Here is a 12,620-nt window from a genome sequence, read left to right as displayed (position 1 = left end):
CCGTTCCATGTTTGTACAGGTCTTTTGCATTAAACTCATCCGTATCTACGCTTTGTGATTTTTAACCTTTTGTTGACTGATCTCCTGAATTATTCCGTCTCACGATCAGTCCAGGGTGTAACCCCGCCTCTCGCCCAATGGGCTTATTTCACAGCGGACATTTTTACATCCGACAGGAGGAAAAGCACAGGTGTTAACTTTAACAATGGTTCTGTTCCATTCAGGTGACTGAGAAAGCCATGACAGCCAGTCAGCATGCACACAACCAGGACCGGGAAATTAAAGCAGCTAAATAGGATACAGCCATCATTAATGCTGCTTTAAACACCTGCGCTTTTCCTCCTGTTGGATGTAAAAATGCTCGCTGTGAAAAAGGCCTATGACAGCTGGGATAGGCTCCAGCCCCCCGCGACCCTGAACAGGATAAGCAGTATGAGTGTGTCTTGTCTTCTTTGCCAAAAATTCTGTTGAAAATGTTGACACAAATTTAAAAGTAAAAAAACTATGACGTAAACATGAGACTCTACTTAATAAAGAAAAAATTGAAAACAAAAACAACAGCTTAAATCTGTAGAGGGGTAGCATTACTAAAAAACTACTGAAATATTTAACATCACTCTGAAATTCTCCTGCAAATCCCTTCCTGCAAACATAACATCATCCAGCGCTGTGTTACCACCCAGCGCTGCTTCAGACTGGATGGGAAATTCTGGGCGTCGAATATTCTCCGTCCTTCCACAACAAGTGTTGAAGCACCCTTTAGCTCGCCACTTCAGCCCAAACTGCCACTGTGAAAGTACTTAATGGCCCACAATGGGAAAACATTGTTTGTAGCCGTGCAGCCATCAGGTGTGAACGCTGATAACCGTATGATGTCCGAGCAGAGTAGCACAAGGAAGGTGCATGCATACAAGCCCATCCCTCAGAGATGATAAATGTTCTCATACATTTCTAAATATGAACGTTTATTTAGATTATAATACATGTTCTTCAGACCTGCTCTCAGAAAGCTTGTTTTAATCAGCGTGAGCCTCTTCTGGACAACTTGTACATATTCTCCGTACTGTGGATCAGCCCATATCTCATGATGTATTTACTTGGTCCTCTTTGCGTTTCCTCCAAAGCATGTTTTAATCAAAGTTCCACCTGTTCATCGTCACTATGCGGTTTTATGAAATCAGCAAATATTGCTTTAGAGAGTACATTTGTAGGGAAGCAGACAGGCAGCAGCTTGTCTCTGGGGATGTGTCAGTCTGTTTGGGTTGGCTGCTGGATGAATGTGGATTGTTTCCCGCTCTGTCCTGTCTGTGTCTGCGTGTTTGTTTGGAGCGAGAAGGACTTTTTCTTGTTTGATATTTGAGGAAAAAGGCGGTTTGCAGAATACCTAAAGAGGTTATCTGCTGTAAGATTCATGAAACGCTGTATCTTTTTATCCACTAGCCCACACTGAAAGTTCTATTTACTCATATATTGGTGCAAAAGCAAACCAGAGTGTGTGACCCCGCGCCCCATGCGTCCTCGTGCTCTACAGTTTCTTGTGTTTCTCGATGGGGGAAGTCTATGCATCGTTAATCAAGTCTGTCTCTCACAGCGGTGGGTTTAGCACGGCAGCGAGGATGGAGGGAGGCAGAAGGAGGGAGGGGGAAGAGAGGGAGCAAGATAGTCCCAGACTTGACCTTCCTCACTGATGCTTGCAATAGCTGTGCGGCAGCCTGCGCTGCACCGCTGAGACGCTGCCTGCTCCACGGTAAGCAGAGGTTTCACAGGATTATCCTCGGGACGTCTCTGGAGACATTGTTGCTGCTTTTACTTTTCAAACAATATTGCTTGCAATGCAATTTTCGTTTAGATGCTCCTACTGGTTGCATTTTTTTCAATTAAATTTGTTGCCTCCCAGAGGAGTCTTGATGCCACGTGAATGGTAAAGCCGAGGGGGGAGAGCGAGTGAGCAGCGAGATTCTTGTATTTCGGCGCAGGGAAGCATTCATATGAACACGCCGTGGTATAGTCAGTGAAGTGCACTCAGGGCTAGCCTCGCCTCTTCTCACAGAGTGTCAATTAGGGAGGGATTTGAATGGACTCAAGTGGAGCCTCCAGTGAGGTGTGTGTAGCAGAGAAGGAGACAGGGGGCCGGGAGGGACAGACAGAGAGGAAGACAGACAGACAGTGAGATAGACAGGCATGCTGGGAGAACAGAAGAAAGGAGAGACAAAGAGATGGAGCAACGGGGCTGTGAGCTTATTTATAGATTCACATGTGTGCACGAACGACTCTGTCTCGTTCCTCCAGCGAGGCCTCACGCTGCGTTTCGTCCTCAGCATGACTGATTGATATGACTCATTTACTGGCTGCAGAAGGCTGTTAGGACCAACAGGCTGTGAAAAATTAAGATATCCTAATGAGAGGACCAGATAAGGCGCACAGCACAAGTTTGGATGATTCGATCTGATTATAACCATAAAATGCTGTCACTCCTAATGGATAATGTTACAAAAGCCCTCTAATTTAACAAGCAGCCTTCCCTCCAGCTACAATAGATTGAGATGTAATTGAAACAATTAGAGGCGGAGGAGGTAGAGGGCTCTCTGGTCGCAGCTCGGATAAGAGAAGGCGATGCAGAGAATACTCCGGCATCCCTCAGCTTCTCTTAGCTCTTCAACTCGAATGACCTCCGTGTCAATTGTCCCGATTTACGTTTCTGTTCCTCCATATATTTTAATTGAATGAAAATATCAGTGGGCACAGCTCTCTCCTCATTAGTTTCAGGGGAAAATCCATTTCTGGGCCACATACTTTGTTCTGTCCATCATACTGGAAACACTTTCAATTAACATGACTGAGTAAAATTGCGGCTACAGGCGAGCGGTGATGGATTCCAGCTTGTTTATATAAACGTGAGCGACTTCATCGGCAGCCTTTAAAGGGCACCCCCTCTCTGTGACCCCTTTGCCCCTTGCTGTCACCCTCCTCTCGTTGCCTTTAATGGCAGCATTTCAGCGTCATCATGCTTCACTTTATTAGCTAATTGCACTGCGAGGCCTCCCTCGTATGGTGCTAACAGGCGTTGCAGGATTTACACAGTGCAGCTTTTTCTTTAGACAAACTGTGAGGTGAGCCACGAAGTTCCTTCAGCCGAGCGAAGCCTCCGGCAGCGACATCTGCGTGGGCAGAAAGTTCATTAATTTCCCAAACTGTGAAAATATAAAGATAGGGAGGCATTAGCTTGATCCACGGGCTTGAGTGTTGCACACCTTCGTCTCTGCGGGCTGCACTGAATGTGTGAAGAGAGGATGTCCCCATAGCAACGCCAAACAGCTCCAGTGGTGTTTGCAAAGCAGAAGAGGTAGGATGGCTCGTGCAACCACCAAATGTAAAACAAGAGCTTCACCTTCACCACGTCTCTGCCTCCGAGTCCTCCCGGCACCGTGTGAGGGTGGAGGAGAGGCTCTTGAATCAGTCTCAGCGTGTCAGTGGCAGCGAGGTGACCTCATCCTGCACTGCTAGACTTTTTTTTCTTTAATTTTATTTCTGGCTCTGCCTAATTAATCTGGGCACTGTGGTTGGCTCCTGACAGCCGGCTTGTAAAGTAAGATTTGTGCACTGCTCATTATCATTGATGAAGTGGAGTGTCAGTGGTGCCAGGAAGCTCGGCTGGTCGGGGCTGATGTGGGTGAGCTGGCGGTGGGGAAGTCGTCAACCCAGTCACTCCTGTCTGCGCTCCGACAGTCCCACTCCCAGATTAATTGCTCCCAGACCACTTTTGCGGTTGAATTGAATTGTAATGATTCATAAGGAAGTGTAAAGTGTCTGATTGTACGTGGATGTGGAGGCGGCCGAGATGATCTCCGGGGTATTTCCTGCACATTCACTTGTTTAGCTTTTATATTGGAGCGGGTGGGGAAACGGAGGAGGCAGCATTTAGAGGATTTATTTATTTTACGCTGGTGTTGCATTTTAGCAGCCGGAGAGAGATTCATTTTTAAACTTTGTATTACTGTTCACTCTTCACATATATTTAACAATGTGTTGTAATATCGTCCAGGATGCTGCTAACCGCTGTTACCCTGATATTCTTTCCATTTCTTTCAGAATCAAAATCAGAAATACTTTATTTATGCCTGGGGGTAATTCAGGCGTTACAGTTGCTCTGACACAGAGAGAAGCATGAAGAAATATAGGAAATATAAATAGAAGTAAGAAATATGTCAAGTATGTGCAGTATATGTAGAATAGATAAGAAAAAAGATAAATATAAAATAAAAAAATGCTCTAAATATAATTGCTAGAATAAGAGTAAATACAGTTAAATAGCTAAGTACAGCAACACAACATTGTTAAATTAACAGTGTAAATGCAGTATGTCAGCGTTATTACACTTTTGCACTATTGAGACTTTAAACTGTAAAGTCGTCTTTTGTTAAATGTCTTCAAGGATTATTTAAAAAAAAAAAGCTTCATTTTTTTTATTTAAAATTGTATTTCTTTATTTTATTAATGTAAAATCCTTTTTTCCCTCTTGATTTATTGGGGAGGAAATTTGTATGAGCCGTCATTTCTTCTTTTTGTTTCTTGTGCGTCTTAATGTTGTAATATCTCAAAGTGGACATATTTTAGCTCTTCAATCAATTTTTATTATTCAAATGTGCTTTTGAATCACTTTGGTGAAACTTTAAAAATTGTATACATATTTTAATTTAATTATTTTTAGGAGCCTCTCCTTCCTGACACAAACAAGCCGTTTTGCCATTCAAAGGTCAGACCTTAGCCACGATTGGCTGACAGTATTTGGAGTGACCGCGTAGCCCCTCCCCCACACATGGGGTAGCGGCCACACTGCACTGTCACTCCAAAGTTGTAGAAAACATGGCCACTCTAGGATTGGTTATTCGGCCTTAAATGTACGAGCCAGAATCACCAGGAGGTATCGGAATGGTAAGCTGAAATCTTGACAACGACTTGACTACAAGCAAGAAGGCAGCCTGAGGGGAATGACGGTGAATGACGATTGGTCGATTTCAGCGAGAGCAAGGTTCTGCGTAGAACTGCGGCTGCTGTTCTGAACGGCCCATTTCAGAGGCGACCTTTTTAAACATGTCATTCTGGAAAAACACAGAATTATGCAGCTTTCACTTTTTCACTGTGAACAATAAACACCCAAAAATGTGAAACTCACGCAAAATATGAGGATATCCATTTAAAAGATACAGCCTGTTTAAAGTGAGAGACTGTCAAAATATAAAAATAGTTTATGACTCAAAAGGAGGCAAATATACAAAAATAAATACAGTTATTGTGACATAGTGCTGTCACAAAAGGTATGATTGGAATACTATTTAAACCAATTCAATTTACATGTAACATGTGTGTGTGGACATTAGATTAAACCTCACAGATGACATAGCTGCGCTCTGCTGAACGTCAAAGCCTGCTAGTTGACCTGTGATCTAAAATGTGATGTCAGAGATGATTCTTAGATTTGTTCCCAGGTAAGCTCCTCGCTATCAGCGGCCCTGAACAGTTTCGATGTTGAGCTATAACTAAGTAATAGCCACAAATTGAGCTCAAAGGAGTTTAAAGGTCTGACAGTCTTTACCGCACGTAGATGAAACGTTCCTCGCCGAGGTTTTCTGGTGACTAATCTGGCCACACAAGGCTGAGGTGAGGGAGAGTGAATGTGAACAGATGGTGATATATAGAGCGGGATCGCCTCTATTTAGGTGGACTAGCCAGTTCATCTCAGACGTATTGATCGGCACAATTTACTCTCTTTACTCCGAGGATTATGGGTCTGTAGAGTAATATAAAGGTTTCCTGACATGTCAATCAGCTGTCACAGCCAATTCCAGCGAGCAGACTGCAGCCTGTCACTGAGATGAGCTCGCCGACTCCCCCACCAATCAGACGCCTGCATGTCCATCACCAAGGGTTCTTAGAGGGCATAAACTCTCTTTTTTCCCACTTTGGATGATATTGATATGCTGTGGCTTTCTAGTGTCTCTCTTGTTTATTAAATCTTCTGTGTGCCCACCGCCCTCTGCGTGGTTATCTTCACTCTGCCCCGTGCTCTCTGTGCTTGTGTAACTCTGAGTGATTAGGATCACTTCTGATGACCGTATAGCAGCACTGTGTGGGCGGATGTGCTCGAGATGCATGTTTTTGTGGCCCCCCGTTTCGTTCTGACCTCTGAAAATGACTCCTTTGGCAGGAAGTGTGCATGTAGGCAGACCAGTGGCAGGGCATTGATTCCATGGCTGGATTTATTGTTGAATCCCTCCGTTTGGATGAGAGGCTCTGACCTTGCCCATCTCAGGTGGGGAGAGCTGATGCCTTACTACCCATGGGCTGTAGTGAAGTTATTAAAAAGTCCATTACCGCCATTCAAAGGTAGACATAACTCACAGTGCGGATATAGAGATGTCAAAACAGAGATTGATCTGAGAAAGAAGTGTAACCCAGAGAAAACTTAGGAAAGGTAGAAAGACTGCCAGAGCTGAAATACTGAGCTTTAGACATCAGTCAGAGCCGACTGGATCTCTCAGCTACACATCTATCAAACCCCTTTTCAATAAGCCCTCTCTGTCAATGTGTAGATCCTGAAGGAGTTAAAGGATGAAGACTGGGACATGGGCAATATCGTCCACACACTGACAAACAGGCGCTACGGAGAGAAATGCATAGCCTACGCGGAGAGCCACGACCAGGTAGGCTCTTTCTACAAAACCATAGTGTCAATAGTGTCTGTATTATCTCACCACTAGCAATGATAAAACGCAACCCACCCCTGCAGGCTCTGGTCGGGGATAAAACTCTGGCCTTCTGGTTGATGGACAAGGAGATGTACACCAACATGAGCTCCTTCACTCCCATGACGTCCGTCATCGACCGCGGCATGCAGCTGCACAAGATGATGCGCCTGATCACGCACGGTTTGGGCGGAGAAGGATACCTCAACTTCATAGGTGAGTCTTCACGGTAACACACAGAGAATACATGTTTTATACGATTGGTTATATGTTATTCATGGGTATACCCTGCAGGGCTCACCTCTCCCTCTCTTCTTTCCTTTAAAATCGCACTCAAAACCCACCTATTTAAATCTGCTTTTAACCAATGGCCTGTTATTTGTGCATTATATATGTTCTTAATGTATTTAATGTATTTGCTATTGTTTCCGTTCTTTCTTTTATGTAAAGTGCCTTTGAGTACCTTTTAAAGCTCTATATAAATAAAATGTATTATTAATATTGTTATATACAATATTTACTATATATAGTTTTTGAACTAGTGTTAAATAGTATATTTGATAATAATAATATTGCAGCTCTAATTCACTGTAAATTGATTTGTTATGGATGAGTTTAGTTAACCATGTACTTTGATGATTCAGCTCTCATGTTAGGTATCATATCACACATGCACCTCCATCCTACAGCCATATAAGCCATTTGTGCAACAACCTATCAACATTAATAGTAAGGTGACGACACTAGTAGCTGTAATTATAATGGGAGCAGAGGCAGAGTCAGGGGACTTGGCAAAAAGGCTGAAGTAGTCCCATGTGTAACTAAACCAAAAGTCATCTTTAGTTTATTTACTACTCTATGATTATTGCATAACTCTTATATAACTCACTCAGAGCTGCTTTTACACTACATGTCACATTCACACATTCACACACTGATGGCCAATCTCCAATCAGTATCTATGCCCATTCAAACCCAATGGCGATGCCTTCGAGAGCAAATCGGGGTTCAATGTCTTGCCCATGGGCACTTTGACATGTGACAGTAGCAATCAGGGATCGAACCATCACCCTTCTGATTGAGAAATGACCCACTCTACCACTGAGCCACAGCCGCCCATTATAACATATATATGTTACGTTACTCATGTCACTTACTTAGCTTAATGTACGTACTAGATTTAGCTTATGTTACTAACTTACTCATATGAACCCAAACTGTGATATCGATATGCCTGAGCCACACCAACCTGCAGCCGTTTCACACACTGACCATGTTTCCTGTGCTCGTGTCCTGCTTGTACTCACCTACAATCATGTAGTTTGTTTTGGGAGTCATTGAAAACCAACCAGATCACATATGACTACCACGTACGTGTTAAAGAAAAAAAATCTCATGACTAGGTCGTACTAAAATAAAATTGTACCAGGTGACATTGAACCGACGGGAGTAGATGGAGGACATGATAGTGAGGCAGTGTCCTTCTGTTGGTTCATTTTATATTAAACAAGGTGATGGGAATCATTTCACATCCCTCCCGTGTTCTTTATTCTTTTCTGAATTCAAACCTCTCCCCTCAGACAGACACACCAATCCCTGGGTGAAAAGATAGAGAAAAGATATAAACGCACATTTATTCATCTGTCCATCTGAGTCCTTCACCATTCATCTGTACTTAGCTATCCCTACTGTGTTGATTTGCGCTACTGTCAGGGGTCATATCTTTGGGACAATACTGTTTTTTCTTTAAGGGCAGGAGTCCCGAGCAGATGTTGAGTCGAGATATCCTCATTCAAAAGGCTTGAATAGCTTGAAGTGACCTCTCTCACTCATGTTTTTGTTGGTGTAAAGTGCTCCGTTATTACATTTGTTTCATATCTCCGGAGTAGTTTGTCACCAATGAGTCAAGGCTGGTGATAAGCATCAAAGGAACATTTGAAGTGGGGTTGACATTAATACTCACTTTCCACAGACGATGGTGAAATACAGGACAAAAGCTGTCTCAGATCAGATAGCTTCTCTTTTTTTTTCCAGAAGGATCCAATTCTCAGTCGCTGTGAGACGCTCCTCGTTTTCAACACATCATCGGAGCTGCGGCTTGGCTCTATTGAGACCTGCTGGTATAGATAATAAAGTGATAATTAATGATGTAGGGAGCTGACCTTGGTTGAAGGGAATATATTTCCTTGCATGTGCCGTGCTCTGGCTTAATGTAGACTCATGTGATCCACAGCATTTTAGCTCCACCTGGTGACAAGGTGAACCGGTCAGCCTCTGAGTCCAAACAATCAAAGTATTTTTGTTCCCTCCGCTGCCTCTTTGGATTCACTGTCACTCAGTATCCACTTCAATGTCTCGTCTTACTCTAGGAACAAGAAATGAAACACCCTGTGAATTTCTGCTAAGTGGATTGATGTGCGGGGAGAAGAGAGGCACAATCAAAGCAGCTGTTCTCGATGGACGACTGTAACGCGGCGGCTCGTAATGAACAGGATGTCAGAGAGCTGACCCCATGTGGGCAGCTGAAGGACAGTTGATAATAATCATATCTGATTCTCTGGCTAAAGTAGAGCTAAAAGGCACACTGCTGTACTCGTAGTGCTTCGTCTCCCGTGGATTTCTGGTGCCACATCTACTCTCAACTAATCAATGCAGCGTCAGAACCACCAAGAGTTTATATAGCGAGGGAAAAACAACACTTCAAATAACAATTATTCTGTTAAATGGACCAATTATTGCACACTTGCATTCTTCATGTCTGATTTAGGCTCGACCCAAATAACGAGTTGCCTTCTTTGTTGCACATAAAGATGTTTAAAAGCACAAAAGAAAGGGGAGTGCCACCCATAATAAGACCTCACAGTATTTATACAGCCAAGTTCATCCACTTTATTTTGAAAAGTAGCTTTTCTCTTACAAAGGGAATAGTCATTTTTCTGTCTATTGTTCAGCCATGTAAATCTAAACTCGAGCTGCTGAAATAGATTTTAGTTTCAGTTATAGCTAATGGCACTTTGCACTTATATTCACTTAAAATTTGAGCGAGAGAATATGCCTGTAAATCCCCTCCAAGTCCTTCACCTGTTTCAGTGCAGTCTAAGTGGAATAATGTCTCTCATTGTCTTGTAAAATCTGCCCTTAATGGTGATCTGTCCTCTCGTCCTGTTGGCGGCGAGCAGTTTTTAACCTTCAGATCAAAGATAATTCCTGTTGCTGATGTACTTGACCCAGTCCTATTGTGCGACAGGAACTTCTGGGTACCTATCAAATGATCAATTTTATCACTTATTTTAATTTCTTCAAAGGGTTATCGGGACCTAGAGCAGTGGTTCCCAACCTTTACTCCTTTTGATTATCAAGTAAAAGCTTTTTTAATGATTTTATTTAATATGTGCAAATCTAATCTTGCCAATCTCAGTGCAGACAAAGCCTCGCGCACCCCCAGCGATCTTTGGCGCCCCCCCTAAGGGGCCCGGACCCCAAGTTGGGAACCACTGACCTACAGGGTTCTTTATTTCAAATAGTAGGGTCTTTAAGAAGCGACAGTTGAAGGGACAGCTACGGCATTAAAAAAAAAAGTCGTTGTAGCCCAGCTGTCCACTACGGGAGAAGGACTGGCTTGCCGCAGTCAGAGTGTAATCAGTAATTATACGTTTTTATCGTATTTGGCACGTCATTAAGTAACGTAAACTCAACTGTTATTAAATTGTCATGTAAAGTGTAAAACAAGTTCTCTTTTATGAGACATTGTAGCGCAAGAAGCAGAAGTAGCCGTTGTTACAAATCGTTGCTTAGTGACATTAGACATCTATCACCACGGCAACCCGTTGGAATGTTTCACCGGCGCTGTAGCCGTCCCTCAGCTGTCGCTGCTTAAAGTCCCTAATGATGTAATTAAAACATACTCAGAGACTAATATGACATTTACATTATGACTTCAGTATAAAACTTTTATACAAAAGTTTGTGTCTGTTTTTTTGTAGGTGTAAGACTTAAAGAAAAGACACATTCTCTTCTGAAGTAAGTAAGTAAAACTAAATCACTTCACTACCCTTAAAGTGATTACTTAAGAACCCAAATTTTCCACTTATTTAAATGAAAGGCTGCAGAATTACACAGACAAATAAGGCAAACTCACAATTCAAACTTCAGTTCACCCCATTCTGTCAAGTCATGAAGGTGTTTGAAGAGCAGAGCTATAGAAAGGAAACTAGTTTTTAGGAGGCAGAGAAAGTATTATTGTTTCTTTTGAGAGGTGCTGTTTGTCTGACTAAAAGAATAGCAGTATCTTCTCTTGATAACATAAAAATGGATGAAAGTTTTTTCCTGAGAAGCACAAAATATGGAAACAGAAGAAAAAGTTTCAAACTCCACAGAGACAAACCAAACTGAATTTCATCCCTGAGAAGTTTCCCAACTTCAGGCTGTCAGGCGAGCATTAGGGAAATGCTGAAAATAGTGTAAAAAAAAAAGAAGAAAGAATCCAGTAGATCTGAGATGACATGCCGTGTCAATGGATCAATGACAGCAGAGTCATTTAGTCAGTGCTGAGCAAGAGCAAATTGTTTGAGCAAGCAAATCAATCTGAAGTGCCGAGCCTAGAAAAACCTATTTATTTACTCACGACCAATAGCAAACAGCACACAGCAGCATCCGCCTGGAGGAGGCTGAGAGAAGGATACTGTAAAGGATGTCGGGGTGTCAATGACATTAAGGCTCCGAGTGGCGTGGCAGTAATGAAACGCCTCAGTGGTTTTATCATTCCATCAGCAGCGCTCGCACTTCCTGACTTTCAGGGCTCTCGCAGACTTAAGATAACCTTGCAGATTTACAGTCTAAATTATTGAGCTCAAACTTCTCCCAGCACTCCGTATTCATGGAGCGCTACAATGCAACAGGCAGCCATTATACTGCGGCCTTGGACGCTGAATTGAACACCAGTGCTTTAGCCTCATACATTTCAAACAGATAATCTGCCTGAGAGAGAGCTAACTGTGCTCTCAGGCTCGAGGATTTGGACGTACGAGGCGATCCCAGCTCTGCTGTTGGACCAGTAATGCTTATTTAATGTGCAAAATGTGAGTGTGAGTGTACATTAACGCAGTAACAAGAAATCAATCTAGCAAGTGCAAATAATCATTGCATCAGGTCTGCAGTTTTTTTTTTTTTGCACTGCATCTGAAACCTTCTGCGACTCTTGCCTTCCCCTCTGATTCCCTCATTGATCTTGTTTGCCAGAATCCCTCCGATGGAAAACACATTGATCCTTGGCTCCTTCTTGTGCTGCTAATTACTGAGGGGACTGTGTCACTGTCAGGCCCTTATCTGATGCAGGCCTGTGTGGAGGAGTAATGGGATGTGCCAGCTGAAAAGCTGTCTGACATAACCTTGTGTAAACATGGTTGCCCCCATTAATCATATCGTTTTTTGGAACCAGCACAAATTTTAACATCTTTGTACAGCGAGTTTAATATGGGTTTAAAACTTTGGTGCAACTTCTCCAAGGGGAATAACTTTCAGGGTTTTTTTACCCATCATTTGTACTGAAAAAAACATACTAATCAACAACTTGGTTGTGGACAGCTGGGATGTGGTGAAGTTTCCAGAACAGAGTCTAACAGGGCAGCATGCATTATAGTGATCAGGTTTTTTATATATCACAACGTGTTACTGATACCTAAACTAAACCTTAGTAAGCAACTGTTTGGTACCTTGGTGCCTTGACCTAAATACTAAAAGTTGCATGCTAACATGCTGATGTTTAACAGATGTTATATATGACAGATTTAGAATCTGATTTATCTAATTATTTATATGAATTTTACATTACAAGGAATTTGCCTTCATGGCTTCATACAATACACTTAGAGACAAGTA

General features: G+C 42.6%; 1 protein-coding gene across 1 annotated transcript in view; it reads left to right on the top strand.

The window, feature by feature from the left end:
• The window catches only part of gbe1b (glucan (1,4-alpha-), branching enzyme 1b), an 89,346-nt gene that overhangs the window by 43,228 nt on the left and 33,498 nt on the right, over nucleotides 1-12,620 (top strand). Inside the window, exons 11-12 of the mRNA XM_069669048.1 lie at nucleotides 6,591-6,701; nucleotides 6,788-6,959. Coding sequence (XP_069525149.1) covers nucleotides 6,591-6,701; nucleotides 6,788-6,959 — 283 coding nt within the window. The remainder of the gene's footprint in view (nucleotides 1-6,590; nucleotides 6,702-6,787; nucleotides 6,960-12,620) is intronic.

This window comes from Semicossyphus pulcher, unplaced genomic scaffold (genome assembly GCF_022749685.1).
Source record: "Semicossyphus pulcher isolate SPU_LCO1_2020_fin unplaced genomic scaffold, fSemPul1.0.p SCAF_19, whole genome shotgun sequence".
Taxonomy (NCBI): Eukaryota; Metazoa; Chordata; class Actinopteri; order Labriformes; family Labridae; genus Semicossyphus; species Semicossyphus pulcher.
Note: the sequence above shows the minus strand (reverse complement) of the source record. Positions and strands in the feature narration are given on the sequence as shown.